General features: G+C 44.3%; 1 protein-coding gene and 1 non-coding gene across 3 annotated transcripts in view; one reads left to right on the plus strand and one right to left on the minus strand.

The window, feature by feature from the left end:
* The window catches only part of ARHGAP25 (Rho GTPase activating protein 25), a 45253-nt gene extending 24831 nt beyond the window's left edge, over positions 1-20422 (plus strand). The window contains exons 1-8 of one of the 2 annotated variants that reach the window (XM_043502955.1): positions 454-2487; positions 3872-4079; positions 9985-10117; positions 12065-12138; positions 13439-13560; positions 14236-14441; positions 15981-16579; positions 19152-20422. In XM_043502955.1, coding sequence (XP_043358890.1) covers positions 2217-2487; positions 3872-4079; positions 9985-10117; positions 12065-12138; positions 13439-13560; positions 14236-14441; positions 15981-16579; positions 19152-19362 — 1824 coding nt within the window. In that variant the 5' untranslated portion in view covers positions 454-2216 and the 3' untranslated portion in view covers positions 19363-20422. Of the gene's footprint in view, positions 1-453; positions 2488-3871; positions 4080-9984; positions 10118-12064; positions 12139-13438; positions 13561-14235; positions 14442-15980; positions 16580-19151 lie in introns of those variants that run through there. The other variant, XM_038384553.2, reaches the window with a different exon arrangement.
* Positions 14824-14895, minus strand: TRNAD-GUC. The gene has a single exon. It is a non-coding gene; the product is annotated as a tRNA-Asp (tRNA).
* Positions 20423-26449: the final 6027 nt, after the last annotated feature.

Below are 26449 nucleotides of genomic sequence, written 5' to 3' on the forward strand. Positions count from 1 at the left end.
TGCTGAGGATCCCTACTCACAGATCAGGACCCCACTGTGCCAGGTGCTGTACAAACAGAGCAAAAAACAGTCTCTGCCCCCAAAGAACTTGCAATTTAAGTAGGGCGCTATGGACCTGATCCGGGTGTCCCGTGGAAAGAAACTTCCATTGGCATCAGTAGGCATCCAGCCCAAGAGCAACTTCTAGCCGGGGCTCTCAGTGAGTAAGTGGAAGAGCCAAGAATAGAACTCAAAAAGAAAAGGAGGATTTGTGGCACCTTAGAGACGAACAAATTTATTTGAGCATAAGCTTTCGTGAGCTACAGCTCACTTCATCGGATGCATGCAGTGGAAAATACAGTGGGGAGATTTAGATACACAGAGAACATGAAACAATGGGTGTTACCATACACACTGTAATGAGAGTGATCAGGTAAGGTGAGCTATTACCAGCAGGAGAGCGGGGAACCTTTTGTATTAAAACTGATTCTCTCGCTCTAACTTCTCGACCACACTGCCTTTGTCCCATAGCCATCTGGCCCATTCTCAGCAGGATGTCACAAGGTTTGTCTTCGTAACATGGACATCGGGTCATCTCCCCCCCCCCTCCCCCCGCTGGGTGCAGGAGAGCATTGTAGCATCCGGTTCCCCACGGCCCAGCACCTTGTGCAGCTATTTATGCCCGTGCAAAGGGGGAAGTGGGGGAGACTAGCCAATTAGAAAGGTAGCGTTTTGTAAATTTGTCAGTGTTGTAGATACACCCAGAGGCAATGGGAGTATCAGCCTCATCCATCTATCTTAAGGATTTCCAGGAGTGCCCATCACTGTGGTATATGTCCATTACAGTGCTTTATAATACTAACTATACATTTTTTTAAAAAAAGTAAATATTTTGCTCATGATCTTATGGGATTATTGACACTCCCCACAAGTGATATTGTAACAGCCCCAGGGTAAAGCATACAACAGAGGAACCTTCTGTGGTGGGGTCAGAATCCTGGACTGATGGGCTTTGCAATCAAGAATGATTTGCCTTCAGAATTAGTATTTCATATAGGAGTGAACTGAGTATCAAGAGAGAGAGGCAGCATAGTCCAATGGACTGCGCACTGGACTAGAAATCCGGAGACATGGGTTGTATTTCTGACTGACCTGGACAAATCTCTCCTCCTCTGTTTCCCTGTCCATCTTGTCTATTTAAGCCCTAAGCTCTTTGGGCAGGGACTGTCTCTCACTATGTGACTATACAGCACCTAGCAAAACAGAGCCCTGATCTCAGTTGGGGCCTTTCAGTGCTACGGTGATTCAAATAATAACTATACCTAGATGAAGACCTGATGTTAGTAGGTTGGCATTGATTAGAGCTTCTTTATTCCAGCCAAGCCGGTCACTCTGCTGTAGTTCAGGTTCATGTTTAACAGCCAGTTTTTTTATGTGCTCTAAAACCCACTCCGATAGTTTGGAAAGTTGTAGTACTATCAGTGGTTCAAAACTAGGGTCATTTGAGCAAGGGATTTCCAAGATCAGCCCCTTAAAAAGTCACATGATTGCAAATAAAGACTCCAGCCCTGACGCTCATTTACACCAAAGGAATTGCGCTGGCAGGGTAAAGCAGCCTTAAAGCAAGTGTAAATGCAAGCCCCAGAGTGGTGTAAAGGAGCTGCACTGTAAATGAGGATCCAGGCCTCTTTTCAGTGATGTTGACCCATAACATGTTATAAATTAACTCGGGGGTTAATGGATTCCCAAAGGGCAGGCTTGAGAATAGGACAGTCTATTTTGTACATCTGCATGCCTTAGGCTTGGGTTGCATCCCTCTTGAAAAATGCCCCCGGTGACTCACACAGATAAGGCAGCTGTTTGTTAATTTGCTCCATGTTAAAAAGCAGAGAGGCTGCACTGAGTGAAATGAAACCTTTCAACATGCCTCTGAGCCCCTTTACCAGCCTGACACCCAAGGAGTGTCTCTGAGCTGGCTGACATGCTACCCGTGTGTCAGACGGAATGACGGATGTAGAGAGCCATGTTGGTAGAGGGTTGATTTTTATGATCCTCCAGGGTGATAACTGAATTGCAGACAATGAGTTACTAAGAAAAAGGAGCCATTTATACTTTTACTGAGTACAATGACAGGCTTATGTTCATTATTTAAAAGCAAAAGGGAGTCTTTTGTCAATGAAAAAAACACACCATAAGGCAGGTGCTGACAAGTCTTGCGGTTCCAGACAGGAGTATTTATGAGCATAATGCTGATCTGCAAGCGATACACAGGGATTATTTCAGCCTTCGGAACAGGAGGTGAACACATTACAGGGCAAAATCTTGTAGGAGGCCGCCGGACCCTTTGCCATAAATATTCTGGAGCCACTTGGGTGTGGGGCATCTCTTCTGTCATCATGCCTAAAGCCCCGAGGATGAAGAGCTGGGATGAGGGCTGCTGCATTCCAGCCTTAGGGATGGTTTTCTGCTGGGAGTTCAGGAGGAAAAAGCCTTTGCTCCAGAGGAAAGGTACTTGCCCCCTTTCTAAAAATACAGCTGACTGGCGGAGGACACATTAGGGATTCAGCTAGGGAAAAGGTTCCCAGCCCAAACCCAGCTGGCGCTGCATTACGAGGCTGCTTTTCCTTTGCCATCTTAGTTTTAAGACCTCTGTTTTACTAGTGATCTCTCGTCTCTGATTAAAAGAGGCAGTGAGGTCCCACAGGGGACTGGAAACCAAGAATCCCTGAGCTCTAGCCTGGTTCTGACATTTGACTTGATGTTAGCAGCTTGCTTGACATGGAAGGGCCCAGTTTTTAGAACTGCTGAGCCGTTGGCATCACCTGGAGTTAACTCATCGGCACCTCTATGGTGTGTGTCAGTGGCAGGGGGAATGAAGTGACATATCCCCAGCCCTCTGAATTTTTGCTATCCTATTGACATTTTTCATATTCACTTCTAGTCTCCCCCAGCATGTTTCTTATATCCCCATCGTGGCTGTATTTCAGGCTTCTCATCTATAAAGCAGAGACAATACTACTTAATACCAGGGTGTTCGGAGGAGGGATTAGTTAACAGTTGTTTGGCACTTTGAAGATGTAAAATATTAACACCATTTGCAGGAAAGGGTTTAACACGGGTTAATTTAATTAATCAGAAGATGTTTTATTTTCCCTCATTTCTTCAGTGGTTTCTATGAGTTACCCTCTTAGATTTTCTCCTGATGTTGCTGCCATCAGACACTCAGGAGGAATCTGTGTAACGAAGTGTTTGCCACTGGATATTATAAGACAAAGATAAAGCAAACTTCCACATGGGGTACCTCAATCTCCATATCCCATGGCATGTTAATGTTACCAGCTGGTTGCTGTGCAGTGCTGAGGGAACTTATAAACGGAAACATGCATAAGTGAATTGCAACTGTGGTCTCAAACCCTGAACTTTGGGGAAGTTCAGATCAGAATTTTTCTGCTTATCTGAGGGCAGGGATTTCCTTTAAAGGAGTTTCAGTAGAAGTTTACAACAAGCAGGCAGACAGAGCATAAACTGAGCTACATATAAGCATCAAGAAGACGTCTCCATTGCTCCCTTTGGTGTACTGCCTGAAGCATCTTGCAGTGGCCACTGATACTAGGCTAGGTGGACCATAGTTCTGGTCTGGTCTAGCAGTTTCTAAGTTTTGATGACACGGTGGGCCAGATTCTCAGCTGATGTAAATCAGCATAGCTCCATGAAAGTCAGTGGAGTTTGAGCTGAGGATCTGGCTCTGTATTGTCATCTAGCAACCAAACCTCTGTTCCCCTTTGAAAGTTGCTCCATATAATGATAGTATTACAAGGGACCTTAGATAAATCCCACCTCTGCCTCTGGGCCTACCTCTATCCTTTACTAACAATATCCTTCTTCTATCTAGTGGTATTTGGCCAGCGCTTGGTTGAGACCATGGCATATGAACAGAAATTTGGGCAGCACCTGGTTCCCATCCTGGTGGAGACATGCGCAGAGTTCATACGCGAGCATGGCATGAATGAGGAGGGCATCTTCCGACTGCCTGGCCAGGACAACCTGGTGAAACACTTGAGGGACGCATTTGATGCTGGGGAAAGGCCATCTTTTGACCGGTAATCTTTATATTTCCTGATCCCACCCAGCTAAGACCTTCAGTCTATCTACTGCTTTTGTTAACTGAAAGCTTGTGGAAGTCACTGGCCTGGTTGATCTCCGTGGAGAAGCAGACAAGACCCTGCCCATTTTGCAAGAAAGATCATGCCCCCAATTAGAAAGGAGGATTCAAAAAAGATGGGGGTCAACTGAAAGTCAAAGCCTGGGCTGTGAGAGCAGGGTTGGAGGGATAAGTGGGCATACTGGTCAGACAACAATGCTCATTGTTTTGGAAAAGAATCCCAGAAAGCTACCAGCGCCCCCATGTGGGGAAAGGTGCTGGACTGACCGAAATTCAGGTCCCCTCTTTACCTACAGAACACGGTCAGCAAACAGCTGCAGTGCAGATCTTTCCCATAAACTCTGCCTCGACAATGTGTCCCAATCCTGCCCGGAGGAACCACCTCTAGGGCGGAGTTTAGTTCTCATGCCCCATTCAGCCCTTGGCCCGTCTGCTGAAACCACCAGTTACCGGTGACTGTAATGGGCGACTTGGGTGATGCAGACAAATGGCCACTAGGGGTTTGGCTGAGACCCACAAACTCACTCCACAAATATCCCCAAATAGTCAGGAGATGACAGGAACTTTCAGGCATGACTGACCTTTCCTTTTAAATGTGAAAGAGCAGGTTAGCAAAGGATTCCAAGGAGGTGTTATCGATCAGCAATCACACTTTGCTTTCAAAAGGAGACCCTCATGTAATACTTGATCAAATTTTGGTTGTTGAGCTTTTTATGGAGGGGGTTGGATGGTGTGTAGGGGCCTCTGATGTGCAGGGGGTCAGACTAGATAAAATGGTCCCTTCTGGCGTTATTCTCAATGGTTTTGTCATTTTTCAAACTGGGATTAAGAGCAAATGCAGAGCCGAGGAACTGAATGTTGTAATGAGGAGAAACCATCTTAACCACTCATTCTCCCACCTGCCAAGACACAGATAGGAAATAAGGCCCTAAAGGGAGGGACAGAGGGAAGCTGCCAGTGCTAGGAGTTGAACAGGATATGTCATCAACTTCTTCAGCATAAATGGCATTTTCTCTCATCTGCCTTCTCCATCAGCCATGAAAGTCTGGGTGAGGTGGAAGTGAACTGGGGATTGTCATTAGGCTCAATGGAGAAGATTCCCGGGTGGATCTTATTTCCTTCATTCTAAATCTTTAAGGATCCTATCCCCACCCCCCAACCTCAGTTGCTTTTCTCACTGATTCTTTCCTACTTTCAGTATATCCCACCACTGGCTTTCCCTTTTCTATTGCATTGAACACAGGCTGCTTGTCTTCACTGTCAGGGCCCTTCAGAGTCAGGCATTTCCCTTCGTAGCATCTTTCATTCACGGTTGACCTGTTGACACTTGCCTCTGACCTGCACAGGATATTAGCGTCCATTGGCGACTTGTGAAATTTTCTAACAAGCGTCACGGTGCTTTCTCCCATGCTGCCCCACATGCCTGGAAGTTGCTCCCTGTACACATCCATTAAGCTACCTCATTACCTGTCTTTAAATCCTTTCTTAAAACTCTCTTCTGCCCTGATGCCTATAAGAAAAACCTGACAATGGCTAGGCTGTTGGTGTGCAGAGACCAGGGCCTATCATGCTGACCATTGTTTCCTTGTACTCCCCCACCTATTGTCTCTTGTCTTATATTTAGATTGTCAGCTCCTGGGGGCACAGACTGTCCTTTTGTTTTGTGTTGGTACAGCACCTAGTACAACATGGTCCTGGTCCATGACAAAGGCTCTGGGACACTACACTACAGCAATACAGAGAATAATAATAATGAATGACAAGGTGTAACATTTGGTCCTGCCTCAGCATGGAGGGCTGGACTAAATGACCTCTTAAGGTCCCTTCCAGTCCTGCATTTCTATGATTTACCTCATTTTGAAAAAAGAATATTTTTCATACCACTCTCTGTATTCCCCTCCCCCCCCCAGCCTCCAAACCATGTTCTGTTTCCTAACACAAGGCTATCACAGAGTTCACATTCAAGACACTCTACCAACCACTGCAATCACCAATAAAGGGCTTCATTCCTTTATCTCAGCTCCCCTCCCTCCAGGTATGTGCTATTGTAGAAATTATTGCAATAGCATAAACTGCTACTTTCCCTCCCTGCACTCAATCATACAAGACTTGCAAAAAGAAAGGGGTGGGTTAAGGTTTCTGGGGCTCTCTTTATAAAGCTTCCTGATTTGACTCATTAGTTCCTAATTGAACCCCTTCCCCTCAGTGAGCTGTCCTGTCTCGTTATCCCTAACCCTTCTCACCTGCTTGGAGATGGGATTAAGCCCTTTGTGATTGCTTTTGATGAAGACTCTTGGGGCTCAGTGTTATATACACAAGGGCCTGATTCTGAGTCTGGTGCAGTCACATAGGGCAGTGCAAAATATTGCTGACTTGGAATGTGTGTGACAGGTGTAAGCACTCCCATGAGGTGCAGGACACTAGGGGATCAGGCCTGGCTCAGGGATTCTGATCTAGGTCAGCTCCCGGCCCACTCACAATACTGGAAACAAGAAGGCGCATGGTTCTGTGGGTGTAGATGTACCTGTCTCTCTCTCAGACATGGCAGTGCCCCTTTCTCCACAGGCATCAGCCAGATCTAGGCTTATTTACCTGACCTCTGCAGCATCGGCGCTTTGTTTGAGTCCTATTCACATCAATGGCAACATTCCCACGAGGAGCAGGATTTAGGCCGATCCTTTCAAAACTGACTGCTAATTTTGGGAAGCTCAGCTTTGAGATCCCCTGAACCTGATTTTGGAGGGGCTGCTCCTGATATCAAACAGTGTTGCAAGGGCTCAGTACTTCTGAAAATCTAGCACGAGCTATCATAAACTGAGCATCCAAAAAAGGAGGTGCCCCCAAATTAGAGCCCACTTAAAGTTTTGATTAATTTCCCCAAGGTGCAGTACTGGGAAGTGAACCACCGTTTTGAAGCAGCCTAGCCCAACACTTTAACCACAAGACCGCCATTCCTCTTTGGTGTTTTTCTTTATATAGAAAGGAAAGTTCACATAAAGTCAGTTAGGTGCACCACAGCCCTTACCCTTAGAATAATCCCTGGGCCAAGCTGACATCTGAAAGTCATTGTGTCTATTGTGTTTGGAATCTGGCCTCCCTGGGTCTTGCTTGTTGGAGCAGAACAGCTCTGAGCTTCTGAATCACAACCTGGCGTGTCCATGGCAAATCCTCTTGTTACAACCTGTGCTGGGTTCACAGGAAGGTAAAGCCTTTTTGCAGGACTATGCTTTGCAATGGGACATGGAAGAAAAAGGATTCGCCGTTGTTTTCTCAGTGTCCTGTAATGTTGGTTTTGTATCACAGGCTTTGGGATAAACAGTGTGTGAGTCCCTAGGGGAATCATTGGATGGTAATAACACTTTGCACTTAAACTGAGAATCTTTAAGCACTTTACAGACATTGGGAGTGATTTGGCTCCCACTGAACCAATGGGAAAACTCCGATTGACTTAAATGGCATGGGTCTTGGGCTTGTCTACACACAGAAGTCATACTGCTTTAGCTGCACTGGTGTAATTAGAATGGTATAACCTGCATAGTATGGACTCATTTATATCTGTATAAAGGTGCTTATACCAGGATAACTACTCCTGTATAGGCAAGGGAATTAGCAATACTGGCAGAAGGCACCTTTGTACTAGTACAACCGAATCCACCCTAGGGATTTCACCAGTATAACATTAATGGTTAAAAAAAAAAAAAAAAAAAGCAACAACCCGCACTACTAGTTCTATAGTACAAAATCTGTGTCTAGACCAAACCCGAGTCTCACAGCAGTCCTGTGAAGAGCCCCAGTCCTGCAAATACTTACATGCATGCTTAACTTTTAGCATGAGAGCCGTCCATTGGCTGATAGTGAAGCAGAGGGCTATGCTTGTTAAAAAATATCATACTCCGACCAACAGAGTTATGTCAGCAACAGCTCGAGGGTAGCCGCAGTTATACCCGCAAAAAAGCCCTTTTGCTTATTTTCTTTGGGGGCCTGGTATATGCTCAAAATCACACTTTAGCTGGTATAGGCTGTGTTTGCACTAGGAGGGTTTGCTGGTACAGCTATCCCAGGAATTCCTTTTTAGTGGAGACAAGGCCTAAGTGTTGACAGGCTCAGGCATTAGGTAGGTAGAGAGGCAAGACACAGAGTGGTTACATGACTTGGCACAAGGGGTATGTCTACAGAACCATGGTAGCACGTCTTAGGGTCCAGGTCAACACACTGAGGCTCATGGGGCTAACTCAAAACCAGCCATGGTAGACTTTGTGGCTTGGACTGGCGCTCAGGCTCTGAAGGCTTGACGCCCACCCTGCTCCCTAGGCTTAAGAGCCCAAACATGTACACAGCTATTTTTAACACCATTAGCGTAAGCCCAAGTGTGGTGTTTTTAACACCATAGTGTAAGCCCTCTGAGACGCATGGCTGCGAGCTGCTCCTTGCTGTGTAGATGCACCCACAGTGAGTCAGTGGCAGCACCAAGAATGGCACCTGCTCTAAACCCCTAGATGATGTTTGAGAAGGATGCGCTTCGCCACTAGTGGATTTGAAAAGAAGATCTAGAAACCTCAGTATAAAGCGCATGCACACCCAGTGCCATGTTTATAGGACTGTGCTATCTGCAGCAATAGGAAATCAATACTTCAGCTGTATGTGGGTCAGGACTCAAGAGAAAACAGGTATTACCATTTCTCAGCTTTGATCTCTGCAAAGGCATGTTGTCAAAATCTCAGGTCTGGGCGATGATTAGATGTCAGTTAGGCCACCTAGATCACTGATCAAAGCAGAAGGACAAAGGACTAGATTCTTCGTAAACCGCTCTCCTGTGTTTTTAGCAGAGCAGTGCTCCCCTCTGCCTCCTTTTATTTTAATTCCTGGGACAGACTGGGGAAGACCAGTCACTGCCTCTTTTTATATAACAACGACAGCAACAATTTAATAACTTCAGTCTCCTTTCCAAGGTCTATTTTGTTTTGTTTTTTTGGCACGGTCATCTTTGTCAGCACAGGACTGTGGCAAGGTGGTTGTTAGAGAAGTGTTGATGCCGAGCAGGCAGCTGAAGCTCATGATATTTTGTTTTGGTAGGGTCTACAAATATGGTGGCTTTTAAAGCATTTCTCTGTGAGTGAGTGGTAGGCTTTAAAGAAAAAACCCCAACAACCTAAAAAATAGATGACCTGGAGGATTCTTGGCAGCAGATTATAACAGTTTAACAACTTCAAGGTAGGTCAAAACAGAGACCTATCTTGACAGTGTCCTTTTTGACAGAATATAAACTACATGGTATGCAAAGCTGCAAACATCTGTCCTCGCAGAACATGTTCAGTAATTGCCATTAGCCTTAAAAACCCAGACAAGCTTTGCCAACTCTGAATGGAAAAGGCCTGCCAAATATGTGAGTGCTAGAAAATATTTGCCTGTTATGTAAATGCGTAAAAACACCCATGACTGAAATGTAGGCTAGGAAAACACTACCCTGATTATGAACGCTGGGAAACCACCAACGCTATGGCCGAGCAGAATGATCTGCCAAACATCCACTTTTCTTCCACTGTCTCCTTTAGTCCCGTCTCAAAGCAGTGGGTGCTGTCCGGGGTTCTCTGCCTGGTGTCCCCCACTAGTGGCCTGCTCCTACAATTTTAATTTGTCCCCACTCTTTAATTATCCTCTTGTTCCTTTGCGGCCCCTCTCCTCTCCTGAGGGGGAGGCTATTGTTGCTCAAAATAGGCATCTTTCCTGAACGCTAAATTCACTCAACCAAGATGAACAAAACAGATGTATGGTTCCCTAGCCAACAGCGTCTGAGTCTCAGTTGAGTGTATCCTTTTATTCCAATCTCACCATTTATTCTACAGCGATACAGATGTACATACGGTGGCCTCTTTGTTCAAACTCTACCTGAGGGAACTCCCAGAGCCGGTTGTACCCTGGTTGCAGTATGAGGACTTCCTCCTGTGTGGGATGCTTCTGAATGGCAATGAAATGAAGGTACCAATGACTGTGCATTTATTCCCCCACACCTTAAAAAAGCACTTGTTGGAAATTGAAGTGCTTTATGAATCAAAAGCATCTACAATTCAGTGCTTACACACAATGGTGATGGATGTGCTAGATAGGTAGATTAGATAAAGGGAGGCGTATGGGAATAGATAGATAGAAAAGAAGAGACACAATTTGGGGCAGGGACTGTCTACTACTCTGTGCAGTGCCTAGCACAATGGGGCCATATTTTTTGGTTGGCCCTTAGAGTACTACTGTAGTAAATATAATTAACAACAACCCCTCTGGTGTAACTCGACCAAGTTTGGGGTTCACCGACGGCCATGGACTTACACGGGGTACGAATTTGGTGCTTAACGGTCTCAGAAAAGTAGCTGAGAAGATACACTAGCATCCTGGCCAGTATTGGTGCCCTTGGGAAAGATACTATTTGCTTTCTCCCCTTCATCCCTTGTCTCAGCCACCCTGCAGGCCCCACCTTGGTGTTGTCACTTCCAGCAGAAGAGTGTCTGTGTGTGCACTCAGTTGCATGTTAGAGGGGTGTGTGCATGACTAACTGGGTTTTAAATCCAGAATGTGTCTTCATGTCTGAATTGCTGTTAAAATAAGTAAACTTAGCTCCCCAGTCTGACCACATGGGCTTACCTATCTTAAGGTTTAGCTGTCAGGGGTGTGCGAATCCTGAAATCTGCCCCGTCTCTCATATTTCCTTTCTTAGCTGATTCCCTGCAGTAAATGATCAGTGCAAACAACTATCAGAGGAAGGAAGTGCAACATCCTGCATGCCTCGTGTCACTCTGAGTAGGGAGGGTGGTCGGCGGGTGAGCAAGAAAGGAGATGGGGCAAATGCAGAGGTTGAGAGAAGCAAAGAACAGATGGGAACAATGGTTTGGGGAAATATGAGTGAGTCATTGGGATCAGAATTTTCTAAGCAGCTGGCCCCGCAGCAAGAAGCTCATTCCAAGAACAGAGAAGCGTTACTGTGGGTGACATGTCAAACAAATGACTTCAACCTTGCTTTCTCACAGAAGCCACACATCCAACCAACCAGCCATTGTGTGTCACTACCAGTGGGGGACTGAGGGGAGATCTATATATATAGAAGCTAAGAACCCATGGGTTTCTTTTAACATTCCAGTCACTCAGATAGAAACCTAGGAATTGCCATACTGGATCAGACTAATCAGTATTGTCCACCACACTAACGGGACTATGATAATGTGTGTGGTGTAAAACGTATCGTCAGAGATAGTCAGAGAAGATCAGGTTGACATTTCCTGACTTTTAATTTGTCAATGGAAGTTTTTAGTTCACTGGGGCAGAGCCTATCTTTTTGTTCTGTGTTTGTACAGCAGCAAGCACAATGGGGTCCTGGTCCACGGCTGAAACTCCTAGGTGCTACCACAATTTTGTTCCTGTCTTTTGGACCACTCTAGACAAGAGTAAGGCACATCTGTTAATCAACAGAGTGTTCTCAAAGAGTTGCTGTGTTTCATCCCCAGTGGTGGCTGCATTTCAGTGGTGGGTGATTTCTGCAGGTAGTTTCACTTTGGGATCACCCATGCCATGTGATAAATAATTTGACACAATAAATGTAAGAAGAACATGCTAGGTCAGATTCTGAAAAGAGCTCAGCACATTTCAGAGTGGAGTGCTTCTGAAAATCTGGCCACTTATTTTGCGGCTTTAATGGGAGGTGAGATCTCTTGAAAATATGGCCCCGACTGATGATTCAGCCTCTTAGAAAATCATGGCCGTGTCACGTATCAGGGCTTCTAAAGAAATAAACATGTGGATTCAGTTCCAAAGGCGAGCAAGAACTGAGAGGCGATACCACTCCAGGATGTCGTTGGAGAAACTGGGCAAATTCACAGATGGTTTGGAATTCAGATAAGTTTATAAGCCTTTACAAAGCAATTTTTAAATTGTATTTAGGGTCATCAGGAGCTAGTGAAGCAGCTGTCCCTGCTTCCCCGAGTCAATTACAACCTCCTCAGTTATATCTGCAGGTATGTGCTCTTTCATCATGTACAAACAGCCCGACTTGTATCATGGTGTGTGAGAAGTTAGGCCCAGATCTGCGGATCTAGGCCTTAGTCTCCAAAGGTGAAACTGACACTTGTGCAGAGAGCAAACACTAGGCTGCCTTAGGCTCCACTCTGGTTCCCCTTAAAACTTCAGGCAACTAAGCTCTTTTAGGAGCCCCCTTCACAAGGCTGAATTTCTCTGTAACTGGACAGATGAGCTGAAGAGATTTGAACAAAATTGTCTACCAATAAATCCCAAACCATGCAAAACTCACTGCTTTGGGTTTTTTCTTTTCATTTTTATTTTCTTTTGCAGACTTGAAATTCAGCTCAGGTGCAAAAAGACAGGCTCTCACCAACCTCCTGGATCCAAATGCCTCAGGACAATGGGAGAGTCTGAAATCTGAACCTGAATCTGAATCAAAACACTGCAAAGGCCTGAACCAAAATCTCAGATCTGGAAACTCCCAAACTTTGGGTGGTTTGTTACCTGGGTCTAGATTTTCTGGCTTGAGCAGAGATTCACAAACCTTTTTGTGCTTTGAGTAAACATGAGCCAGTTTATAGATTCTCATAAAAAACTACCTGACACATGGTTTCAATTAGTTTTAATGAGAAACCTGTTAAAAATTCAGGGGTTGTCACAAATTTTGCTTGGCCCTAAACTGAGAGGGAAACTCTGTGGGTTAAATCATGCCCTGGTAAATGGAGACATAATTTTATGCTGGATGCAGTAATTTGTTGGTGAAATTCTCTGGCCACTGTTATACAGGAAGTCAGAATAGATGCTCCACAGAACAGATGATCAAAATGCCCCCTTCTCACCTTAAAACCTATGAATTTACTGACCTCAGTGAGCTCAATTTGGCCCTGTGTGTGCGCTCCCATGTGTTGCACATTGAATCCACGAGAGTCAGAATCAAAGACAGTATTTAGCCAAACTCTTGCACAGTGAAACTGTTGAGTTTCACCCCACCCCAGCCCTGCTTGCTGTCTCATTTTTCTTTGGCAACATCATCAAGGATTAAACCAATCTTTATTTCTTTTTGTTTTGTGGGGGATACAACTCTTTTTCCGCTTGACAGATTTGGCTTCTGTAGAGATGCCTAAAAGTCAAAGTCTCAGTGTGCTCTGAAATAATAAGGGGCCTGTATCTATGTTTCTGTCCCTGGGGCCTGAAGCAAGCGCTGGCTGGATTATTAGGATTTTATAACACCTTTAACAGCTTTATCTTCAGACTGTTTGTTTTCCAATGTGGAATTTTTCCCTTGGATTCCGGCAGGTTCCTACATGAAATACAGCTGAACTCCAGTGTCAACAAGATGAGTGTGGATAACCTGGCAACAGTGATTGGAGTGAATCTCATCAGGCCAAAGATAGAGGACCCTGCAGTTATTATGAGAGGTATAATGGAATCCTATAACACCATTGACTTAGGCAGTATTCAAGTAGTATACAGTATTCGGTGGTATTCAGGTAATCGCTGTATCCAAAGGATTAAAACAATGAACTTCCTAAGTCAGACACAGTATAGAAGCCAAAATGCCATCTTGCCTGGACAGAAAACATTCTACCTGGTATCTCAGCTCCACGGCAGGTCAATCAGGCAACAAATGGCCCTACAATAATAATACCTAGCTCTTGTATTGTGCATTCCATCCATACAAGGGTGGATAAGCAATGTTCTGGGCCTTAGAAAGGTGTGGAATTCTTTCATACCTTTGCAACCACACAGGGAACTCCAGAAAATAGTGACTCAAGATGATCCAGACATTTTGACCTCTCCACTGAATTTTGTGGCCAAGGGGCAAATGCACCAGAACTAATAGGGAAATGCTTTGGGTATGTAAGAATTGCTCACTCCATAGAGCTAAGAAATGGTGACCACTGAAAGTGAAGCTTAAGTCCCACTATTTCTACAGGGAAGAATTTCACACAAAACCCAAATTCCACTCTCTTTTTAATAATGTGCAGTGAATGCTAGGAAGGAAAGAATTTAGGGTTGAGTGCCTGATTTAAAATAATGGTATGAGTGAGTTCTCCCTGGGCGCTGTAGAACGTGGCTCTTTTCTATTGCAGGCACCCCCCAGATCCAGAGAGTGATGACTGTGATGATAAGTGACCATGCCAAGCTCTTCCCCTTGTCAAAAGATGAGCCCCCTTCTCCACCCACCACCCAAAGGAACGATTCCAAGAAGATCCAAGTGCCACGCAGTTCTGTGGGCTGGGATGCTGCAGAAGATCCACCAGCGTCCAAGGCAAACACTGTAACCCAAGGCCAAAGGGTAAGACTCGATCCTGTGAGATAATAATAATTCCCAGCTCTTTTAGAGAACATTTCAACCATGGGATCTCAAAGTGCTTTATGGAGGAGGTCAGTATTATTATCCCCATTGCATGGGTGGGGAAATTGGGGCACGGAGAGGTGAAGTGACTTGCCAATGGTCACCCAGTAGGCCAGTAACAGAGTCATAGAATCATAGAATATCAGGGTTGGAAGGGACCTCAGGAGGTCATCTAGTCCAACCCCCTGCTCAAAGCAGGACCAATCCCCAATTTTTGCCTCAGATCCCTAAATGGCCCCCTCCAAGATTGAACTCACAACCCTGGGTTTAGCAGGTCAATGCTCAAACCACTAAGCTATTCCTCCCCTGTAAAATTCAGCACCTCCCCATCGGGGAATCAAACCCCGGTCTCCCGCGTGACAGGCGGGGATACTTACCACTATATTAATGAGGAGCTGAGTTATGAAAAGATCCAGGTTTCTGAGGCACAGTCCAGTGTTCTATCCACTAGGCAACACTGCCTCTATGGATAGGAAAGATTCACTAAGTAGTGCTGGTCAAAAAAAAAAGGGGGGGGGGAGAAAAAAATCAAGAAAATTATTGTGCTTTTCCCATTTTTTAAGTAAAATTCAAATTCTGATGACAAATATTCTGTACATTTCAAAAATTCAAAATATTTTACCAGTCTAGAGCTGTGTGTTTTAAAAAAGGGGGGCGGGGGAAGAATTATTCTTGATTTTTTTTCTGGTTTTCTTTGTCATCAAAATGTGAAATTTTGAGAACTTAAAAATGTTCAAGCAACTCATGTGTCCTACCAGGATTGTTTCATGCAACATATGTATTGTTAATAACATAAAAGAGGACATTTTTTCCACATACGATATTTTGATTACTTTTTATATTAAGGTACAAACGATAACTAGTTAATAAATGGTAAGTAAATGATTAGTGGACATTTTAATAAATGGTTAATCTGTTATGGTTTGTTATAGGATCAAACAGGTCAAGAGGTTACTAATAACCATCTATAATCCCATCATACTGATGTGCTTACAGCAAAAACTACTCATCCCTGTAATATGACTATAACTACATTTGGTTGAAAAATGGGTTTCTTTTAGATGAAAAATTTAGACTTTTCACTGAAAAACTGCAAACCAAAAAGTTTTCGACAAAAAATAAAAAATTAAATTTTCAGATGAAAATTTTTTGGTTTTTGGCTGAAAAACTAAAAAAATTAGTTTTCATTTTTTGACAAGAAGTCAAAATTGTCCCTTGAAAGCAGATATTTTCCACAGAAATTTTAATTCAGTGGAAAACCCACTTTTCCAGAGAAAATCGTTTGATGGAAATTTTTTTTACCAGCCCTACTTATAATGTCCACACATCATTTCTTAATGAGTTATAAATGAACTTGAATATAAGGCATGGCTTTATTTTTGTCACCACAAAGTCATTTGTACTGTCATCAGTACAATCATCTTACTGTGCGTGAATGAAAATGAAATTACTCTCTCATTTTCTTGGCTTTATTTTCAGAGAGATGACCTAGATACCAGCAGTCCCACTTCTTCCAGAGCAGAAGTCAGGCTGGGCGCATCTCTCGAAGATAATGATGTAAACCAACCCAAAGATATGTTGGAAATGTGGAAAATACAGTCCAGGAAAAGAACTCAGACCCTTCCTAACAGGAAATCCTTCCTAACTGCTTCCTCTCAGGGGGAGAAAGCCAGCAGTGATAAAAATGACATATTCAGCAATGACTTTTGGACATCTTCAGGAAGTCAGTTGTCTCCTACTTCCCCGACAGATGGACACAAAAGAACATTGTCTCAGGATCTTTTTAAGCTGCTCGACCTTCACCGGACTTCGACCTACGACAATGTCCCTACCTGCCAGGCAGAGAGTGGGGAAAGCGCTTGCACTAGCCCTTTCAGCACAGTAAGCAGCAGCTCCAAGAAAGATTTGTTAGCAAACCAAAGCCCCAACCTTGTGCCAAAGGAACTATCGGGTCCAAACATCGGTGCTGAGGACTGTGGCTCTGGTCAGGAGAACCTGGAGGCCCTTCAAAAGGTGATGCTGGGGCTGAAAAAAGAAATGGAAATGCAGAAAAAGGACTATGAAGAGCAAATTAAAAGGTAACTGATGGTTTGCAGTGTTGTTGTAGACGTGTTGGTCCCGGGATAGTAGAAAGACAAGTTGGGTGGGGTTATAGATTTTAAAACGATTTTTAGAAGTTGGTCCAATAAAAAATATGACCCACCTCACCTCGCAAAGGTAAATAATTCTCAGTGCTGCATTCAGGAGAGTGTGAAAACCTCAACTCACACTCTTATAGTATTATATTATAAAGGGTTAATTACTAGTATTATTATAGCATCATATAATACTAATGACTGATTTTATTGTAATATATGATACTATTAATACTATAGAAGATTAATTTTTTTTACTATTTTTTTTTACTACTATTACTATAGTATTCTGTAATTTCTAATGTTACTATCGTATACTATTGTAACAGGGGTCTCAAATTCCAGGGCCGTGGGCCATCTGCGGCCCGAGAACCTCCCCAGCAATTATGGGGCTGGGTCTCTCCCTTGGCCCTGCCTGCCACCCCCGGGCGCTCCCCCCTGTGCAATTTACAATAGCCTGGGGCCCCGCCCACCACTGGAAGCGCAGCGGAGCTAAGCGGCTTCTGCCTGCTCGCCCCATGTGTCTGCCGTCCTGTCCCTGTGGCCCCAGGGCAGGGCGGGGCTGTACCTCCACGTGCTGCCCCTGCCCCAAGCGCCCCTGTGGAATGGGAAGCTGCGGGGGCAGTGCCTGGGGGGCAGTAGCGCACGGATGCCCCCCGGCCCATCCTGCCTTGGAACCAGGTAAGCCCCGACCCCCTCACAGAGCCTGCACCTCCACTCCCTCCCCCCTCCCCACATACCCACTCCCACCTCCAAACTCCCTCCCAGAGCCTGCAACCCCACCCCCTCCTCCTGCACCCTCACCCCCTGCCCCTGCCCAGAGCCTACACCCCAGACCCCCTCCCCCTCCCAAACTCCCTCCCAGAGCCCAACCTCTTACCCCTTCTGCACCCAAACTCCCTCCCAGAGCCTGCACCCCAATCCCCTACCTCAGACTTCCTCCCCCACCCAAACTCCCTCCCAGAGCCTTAGGCAGGTGGGGGGTGGAGTTTTGCGGGGGTGGGTTCTGGGTGACATTATTGGCCCACTGGGAGGATTTGAGGACTGACACTGGCCGTAAGGTAAATTGAGTTTGAGACCCCTGTATGATAGTATCGATACTATACATGAGTTATTACTATAGTATCATGAAGTAGTGATTAGTATCATATCATACAATTAATATTGTTAATTACTAGGGTTACTGCACTATCATATAGCTGTAATTACTAATGTTTCTTTAGTATCATATTATTACCATATTAATATTAGGCAATATTAATTACTATAGACTTGGCCATTATAGAGATAGGGGCCAGCCATGAAACTTGGATTTGGATCCAAACTTCTGCAGTTAAGGGTGGCTCTCATCTGAAATATTGGTTTGGACTAAAGCTGGGAGAGAATCCGTTTTCCCATTTCACAAAAAAATTATGAGATTTTTGGAAATTTTCCTTGTCCCCAAATTGAGATCCAAAATTGGGAAGAAAAGTCAAAACTGTGAAAATTTTCACGAACCCCATAATCTGATTTTTTTTTTCAGATCAGGCCAATCAAAATGTTTTGTTTTGATAATTTCAAAAGGTTTTGACCGTTTACATTTTCTAATTTTTTGTGTGTCCTATAATCAGTTTAAATTTTGAAACAAAGAGTTGTTTTGAACAGGAAAACCAAAAAGTTTCAGTTAGCAAATGTGGAAATGGGACATGTCAACACCTTCTAAACTTTGCTTCAAAAACATTTTGAGTCAAGAAATTGTCGAAATTCGCCTTTTCCCATGAAAAGTTTCAGTTTTTGCCATTTTCCAGCAAAAAAAGTTTCATTGAAAAATACCCAACCAGCTCTAGTTGAGTCCCATCTATAGGGCTCCAGTGCCGCAGGCCCCTTTGTGAGTTTGCAAGAGCTGAGGAGGGTGCCTGCATCTTTCCCTCCCCCCATCCTTTTTGTCCCCTTTGTAAGGACCAGACATAACTGAATATCTTTCTAGCAACCCATAGATGCCCTGAACTCACAGATCCATGCATCCCTGCTGCTGCCAGTGAAGGGGCGCACATGCTGGGCCAGTGGTTCTCAACCTGTGGTCTGCAGATCACACTATGTCTAAAGGATCAGCAAAAGACTTAGACTGAAAACTGACTGAACAGCTTTCAGCTACATATAGACAACAGATTTCCAAAGGGGTCTGCACCTCCATTCAAAATTTCCAAAGTGGTCTGCAAATGAAAAAAGGTTGAAAACCACTATGGTAGACCCTTCTATAGTGCTGCAAAGCTCCTTCTAGGTCACTGGAGCTCTGCCCCACCTCCAGTACAGATCTGTAGCCAAGAGACACAATCTGGCTCATAATTATGCCCAGAGCTTTTTAGTTGCTATGGATTCATTGGGCATGACAAAGTGTTATGGGATTGGGTAACGAGGCTCTGCACCATTCAGGGTAGCACTGCCAAGTATTATATTGCTGAATGACATAGAGGTATGAGCTACCAGAAGCCACATGATGACCTTCCAGCGCTGTCCCCTGTCCTTCCCATTGTAGCCTCCAGAAGGAGAACTACGAAGTCTGGGCCAAAGTGGTGCGACTGAATGAAGAGATCGAGAAAGAGAAGAAGAAGTTTGCGGCGCTGGAACTGAAGTTTCAGAATGTGGAGAGCTCACGGGAAGACGTTGAGAAGAGGAACAAGGTGCTGGAGCGGGAGATCCAGGACTTCAGGAAATCCATGAGAGATCCCAGGGACAAAAGAAAATAAGAGAACGGACCTGGATTTGTACACACATGGAGTACAGCTGCATGGGGGATTATCCTCCGCCTTCAGATAGGAATTGCCAGACTGGATTGAACCAGGGGTCTCTCTTGTCCAGAATTCTGTTGCTGTGAATGGCCAGCACCAGCTGGTTCAGAGGAGGGCATAAGGAGCTCTACAGGTTAATCTTCCGCTAGGGAAAGTTCCTTCCTGACCTCTAGTAGTGAGAGGTTGGTTTATGCCCTGAAGTAGGAGGGTTTACATCCTTTTCAAAACTCTCTCTTTTGTTTTTTTAATCCTACTCTGTTCATGTTATCCGTATATATGGCCAATAATTTTTTGAATTCTGCTAAACACTTGGCATGAATAATACCATGTGGCAGGGAGTTCCATGTGCTGATTGTACATGATTGTGGCCCTGAAGGAATCTCTCTGTCACACACCAGTTCCCTGGCCTGAAGGGTGATAACACTTGTCCTGGGAGAAAGGACTGATGGTTTTTAAGTTTCTCAGAGGGGAACAAAAATAACACTGAAAAACTGGAACCAGGAATTTGGAAGAGCCTGTGGCCTTATCATTACATAGGTGACTGCTCTGAGTTTGGCTGGACATTGTACCGCATCCTACGGTTAAATCCTTTTTCTCCATCCTCTGCTTCTAGCCTGAGTGAAATTACAGTTTTCAGAATAAAGTCTAAATTTTAGTATTGCTGTCATAGAGATGGATAAAACAAACTAGATCACCTTATGATAAAACTAGCACCCCTCCTCCCTGGAAGTCCAGTGCAGGATTGTTCCCCAAAGTATATTGTACCGTCACACTTTATATTAATGTTCCATTTATAAATAGTCTATAACAGGTTAAGAAATCATAACTGTTGTTTTAATAAATGGTTAGTCAATCATTTTAGATTGTTGTGGACTCCAATAGGCCAATAGATTGCTTATAAACATAACATGCTAATAATGTGCTTATAACCCTCTATAACATATGCGACTGATGGCTGTAACCTGCTTATAACATCATTTATTAACCCTTCATAAATGATTTATAACTCACAGAATCATAGAAATTGAGGACTGGAAGGGATCTTGATACAATCTTAGTCGAGTCCCCTACACTGAGGCAGGACTAAGTATTATCTAGACCAGGAGTAGTCAATTATTTTTTGTCAAGGTGCAAATTTCTTGGTCAAGATATGGTCAGGGTCCAGATTCCAGAGAAAATAATTTTAAAAAATTATAATAATAAGTAAATATGTAGATTTCAGAGTCCATTCAAAAACGTCTGGTGGTCTGGATTTGGCTCGCGGTATACCTATTCACAACTCCTGATCTAGACCATCACTGACAGGTGTTTGTCTAACCTGTTCTTAAAAACCTCCAGTGACAGAGATTCCACAACCCCCTAGGTAATTTGTTCCAGTGCTTAACTACCTTCACAGTTAGGAAGTTTTTCCTAATGTCCAATCTAAACTGCCGTTGCTGCAATTTAAATCCATTAATTCTTGTCCTGTCCTCAGTGGATAAGGAGAACAATTTATCACTCTCCTCTCTATAACAACCTTTCACATACTTGACTGGAACTTTAATACAAAGGGTGACCTCCTACAACCTTAACTAGCTCAGCCAGTGGGGCCTCCACCATTTCCCCTGAGAGACTTCTCGGCTGTAGTTTAACAGTTCCGAACTTACATATGGTTTCACTTTATTTTTTACCATGGTGGCAAGCTAGGGCGTGGAAAATGCAGTGTAAGGGCTGGGTTCGTCTCTCATTTACACTGGCCTAACTCCTGATTTACACCAATGTGTAGTTCAGATCAGAATTAGAACTTCAGGGCTGTCTTCTGCAGACAACACTTTCACTGACTCAATTCAGCCCTAAAGCCTTGTAGTATTGGTTTGGCTGCTTGTTGCTTTGGCTGCTTCTTTTTCGGCTGACCACCAGTGGGTCCCTCACAGGCAACCCAGTTCCTCCTTGCTAGGAGCTCACAGGGCTCAGCTGCTGCCATAAACTTTCAGATTTGGAAACAAGTCAATACATTTGCAAAAAAAACCTGTTCTTTCATTGGACATTCTTACATGGGAATGATTCATACGTAGACCTATAGATTCAAAGCCCCAAAAGGACCACTGTAGTCCTCTAGTCTGACCTTGTGCTTAACACAGGCCACTTACCCACAGGACAAAAATGCACCACAGACTAGTGCCTTAATGGACATGTAAAGGGATGAGATGTGGCATTGTAAGATGTAGCTCCATTGCAGATGGCTGGGTGCCCCATGTACAGCATAGTCAATGGTGCTGCATTAATCGGACCTCATAGGCTCAAAAGTTTGGCTTGAGTTCCGCTTGGGAAAGACTATGAACAAAAAAAAAAGCAGAAAAAAAACAATCAAATGCCGAAGTGATTGAGGAGTGGAAACAATGCTAATGCAAAGTACAAATGTCTACTCTGTTTATAAAGCACCCGCTTGTGCCATCCTAGCTGTAGTAGGGTTTTTTGGTCCCGAACACTCAGCCCAAGCTCTTTAAGCTAGAAATCATGCTGGCATTTCTTTAAACTGAAACAACCTCATGACAAACCTGAGTGTCAAGTACAGGGAACAGAAAGCTTTGGGGAAGTGGAACTATTTTTGGGAACCCTCCCAAAAAAGTCATTCATGGGGGTTTTAGAAAACCTCTGACTTCATCAGGTTCACCCATTGCCAATGTTCATGAAATCTTCCAAAATCTGCAGCACTCCTTAATGCCGCCCTCCCCAAAACCTACATGATGGAAATAGCATTAGTCTGCCCCCAGTATCATAGAATATCAGGGTTGGAAGAGACCTCAGGAGGTCATCTAGCCAACCCCCTGCTCAGAGCAGCCCAACCCCAACTAAATCATCCCAGCCAAGGCTTTGTCAAGCCAGGCCTTAAAAACCTCTAAGGATGGAGATTCCACCAGCTCCCTAGGCAACCCATTCCAGCGCTTCCCAACCCTCCCAGTGAAATAGTGTTTCCTAATATCCAACCTAGACCTTCCCCATTGCAACCTGAGACCATTCCTCCTAGTTCTGTCATCTGCCATCACTGAGAACAGCCGAGCTCCATCCTCTTTGGAACCCCCCTTCAGGTAGTTGAAGGCTGCTATCAAATCCTTCCTCACTCTTCTGCAAACTAAATCACCTCAGTTCCCTCAGCCTCTCCTCGTAAGTCATGTGCCCCAGTCCCCTAATCATTTTCGTTGCTCTCTGCTGAACTATCTCCAATTTGTTCACATCCCTTCTGCAGTGGGGGGACCAAAACTGGCCGCAATACTCCAGGTGTGGCCTCACCAGTGCCGAATAGAGGGGAATAATCACTTCCCTTGATCAGCTGGCAATGCTCTTACTAATACAATCATTGCTGGAAAAAATTTGTTCTGATGATGTAATGATTATACCTTGCGTTTTATTGGCCCAGTGTGTTGTCACTCAGTAGCCTGTGAGCGGGAGCTGTGGATAAACCAGATTATTCCTGCCCGTGTAGTTTGAATTGATGAAGGTGGAGGGTTCAGAAAGAGAAAGGTTGAGAACCTCTAGTGTAAATCAGCATAGGTTCATTGACTTCAGCAGTGCTATCCAGAGATACATCGCTGAGGATATGGCCAATAGATGACAGGTTGGCCTTTCATTGGGATATAGAAGGGGAAGGGACCTCTTGGGTCACTGACTCCAGTCCCCTGCCATTGCAGGTAACCCCTTCCTATAATCCCTTCATAAATGTATCAAGCTTCTTCATCTTAGAACTATTTAGGTAGTTTGTCCCCACTGCACAGGGGAAGCTGTTTCAAAACCTTCAGTCACTTTCTTTCTACTCTAAGAACTATGGAGATTAGCGCCTACAAATCTGATACTCCATAGGAGAAAACAGAAACAGCAGACAGCCCTGAAAAATCGATGAAGTGAGCTGTAGCTCACGAAAGCTTATGCTCTAATAAATTTGTTAGTCTCTAAGGTGCCACAAGTACTCCTTTTCTTTTTGCGAACCTGGTGGTGGTTGTGTTTGTGATTTTCCAGCTCAAGAAAGGTTAGTCAACACTCTCTAGCCAAGGCAGCATGTACATAAAGTCAGCCACACCCAGAATAAGATAGCAAGATTGATACCATTTGAACTGTGGTTTAGTAGCTGGAACACTAACTAACTTAAAAACAGATTGTAAGAACCAGAGCAAGACTGCAAATTTTCAGAGGAAGGGACCTTGTCTTTCTAGGTATTTTTAAAGCACTATTTACACCTTTGGCCTTAAATAATAAAAGTAAAAGCATTGCTAAATGAGGTCCTTTACAAAGAGGTAAATGCCCCCGCCTCCCTCCTGCTCCCACAATAGAAATTAATCATGGAAAAAGACGTACTAGGTTATTTTCTCTGTCCACGGTGGGGTGGGGTGTGTGTGGTGGAGGATTGTTCCATACAATGGCATCCTTGTTGCAACCTTAGTTATGAGAAACAATAGTTTTCCCATAAAACACAATTACTTGGTCTAAGAGTTACCTCTAAGAGCCTGAACCAAAAGTAATTAGATGAGGCTCTTGTGGGCTAATTTCAGCAATGACCTAAACAACAGGGGTAAGTTAGACAGCAGGTGCCTAGCAGTCTATAGTAGTATCTCAGCACTTCACAATCTTTAATGTGTGTATCCTCAGAACACCCCTGTGAGACAGGGCAGTGCTATTATCCCCATTGTACAGATGTGAAACTGAGGCACAGAGAATGAATGATTTGCCCAAGGTCACCGAAGAAGTCTGTAACAGATCAGGACCTAGATCTAGCTACTACACTCAGCACTGTAAGTCATAAGCTGTAAGCTACATCCACCCTAAGGGACACTGCACAAAACTCACAAAACTTAGCAGAACTATGCAATCAGAGGTGTGGTTGCAGTACCTGTACACATACCTGAGGTGAGTGAGCTGATTTAGCTCCAGTAATTATAACAGTGAAGCCGTGGCAGGACAGGCTGTATGCATGCACCAGGGATCCTGGGTTTGTACCTGAGTGGCTAGCCCATGCGAACTATTGTTCCTCGAGCGAACGAGACCAAAGCTAGAGTGGGTACATCTATACATGCTGCAGTCACACCTCCGATTACAGTGAACTGGGCTCCACAGAGCTACTCAAAACCATTCCAGTGTTGCGTGCTGCAATCCCACTCACTCCCACACCCAGCTGCCTCCATGCTTGGGAAGTCTCTTCTGGACAGCTAAAGAGTGTTTACAACTCCAGGGGCAAGACTCCTCCCCCAGTGTTTAATTGGGTAGGAAATGGAAGTCAGAAGAAGGTACTGTCACTTTTCACCAATTTAGTACAGGTTTCAGAGGGGTACCCATGTTAGTCTGTATCAGCAAAAACAACAAGGAGTCCTTGTGGCACTTTAGAGACTAACAAATTTATTTGGGCATAAGCTTTCATGGGCTATAACCCACTTCATCAGATGCATGGAGTAGAAAATACAGTAGGCAGGTATAAATACACAGCATATGAAAAGATGGGAGTTGCCTCACCGGGATGGGGGGGGGTCAGTACTAACAAGGCCAATTCAATTGGGGTGGATGTGGCCCATTTCCAGCAGTTGACGAAAAGGGGTGAATATCAACATAGGGAAAATTACTTTTTGTAGTGTAGTATTAGAATTAGTATTCAGTGCCTGGGAAACACAAGTGTGATTTATGTGCTGATGGGCTGTGTAACATGAATAGCAGCTAAAAGGAGGACATGAGATAAAGCAGTTGACGTTTGCATTGTTCCTCTCTTCTGGAGGAGAAATCTCCAAAGTGCCTATATCAGAATCACAGTAGGACTCACTCTGGGTTTCCAGGCTGGACCCAGGAGAGTTTAATGCTCTACTCCAGAGCATCTAAGATAAATGATTCTGACCACATGCAAGCCTGTCAGAGTGCAGTTCTCTATACATGGCAATGCCAATTGTTTGAAAAAAGAAAAGGAGTACCCGTGGCACCTTAGAGACTAACAAATTTATTAGAGCATAAGCTTTCGTGAGCTACAGCTGTAGCTCACGAAAGCTTATGCTCTAATAAATTTGTTAGTCTCTAAGGTGCCACGGGTACTCCTTTTCTTTTTGCGAATACAGACTAACACGGCTGCTACTCTGAAACCAATTGTTTGAGTGTACTTATGCTGCCACCTAGGGGTCTCCATCCAGAATTGTAATATGATCCCCACTCCTAGAAGTCCGTGATAGTCCTCAAGGACAAGTCATCTTCTTGATGCCTAGGCCAGAAATGTTCATAAATGCCCATTGATTTTTGCGCGGTTCGAGAATTTTTCAGGGCCCAATTTTTCTCTCATGTCTGATTTCAAATAAGTTTTTCCACTTCAGTCAATCAACCGGTCAATCAAACCTAGGTTTTAAAGTACTGATGAAAATTCATAGATTCATAGATTCACAGATATTAAGGTCAGAAGAGACCATTATGATCATCTAGTCTGACCTCCTGCACAACGCAGGCCACGGAATCTCACCCACCCACTCCTACAAAAAACCTCTCATCTGTCTGAGCTATTGAGTCCTCAAATCGTGGTTTAAAGACTTGAAGGAGCAGAGAATCCTCCAGCAAGTGACCCATGCCCCATGCTATAGAAGAAGGTGAAAAAATGGTCAGATCAGCAGCCCTGGCCTCTCTCCCCCATAATGTATGCAGATCTTCTCCATGCCAGACAATGGCTCAGTCTACACTAGAGAGAAGTGGTGTTAGCCAGAACTATTTTAAATGTACTTCTCCCCACCCCGCCCCAAAAGGTGCTAACTTGCTTTCCCTAGACCAGACCTCACAGTTACAAGAGTCCTATATCAAAGATAGGTGTATAGTTGTAGATATGTGCATATGTAGCTAGCTAATATAAAAAGTGCCAGGGACTGGCATACAAAAATAGGTAGTGTGACGGGGCAAGGCCAGATGGCTATAGAAAAGTGGTGGGAGACAGATATATTAGCTCCAGGCTAAACAAATTCCTGGTACCAGGTTAAGTGAAATGGAAGCTGCTCCAGGTCAATTAAGACACCTGGGGCCAATTAAGAACTTTCCAGAAGGCAGGGAGAAGGCTAGGTTG

Source organism: Dermochelys coriacea, chromosome 26, assembly GCF_009764565.3.
Source record: "Dermochelys coriacea isolate rDerCor1 chromosome 26, rDerCor1.pri.v4, whole genome shotgun sequence".
NCBI lineage: Eukaryota > Metazoa > Chordata > Testudines > Dermochelyidae > Dermochelys > Dermochelys coriacea.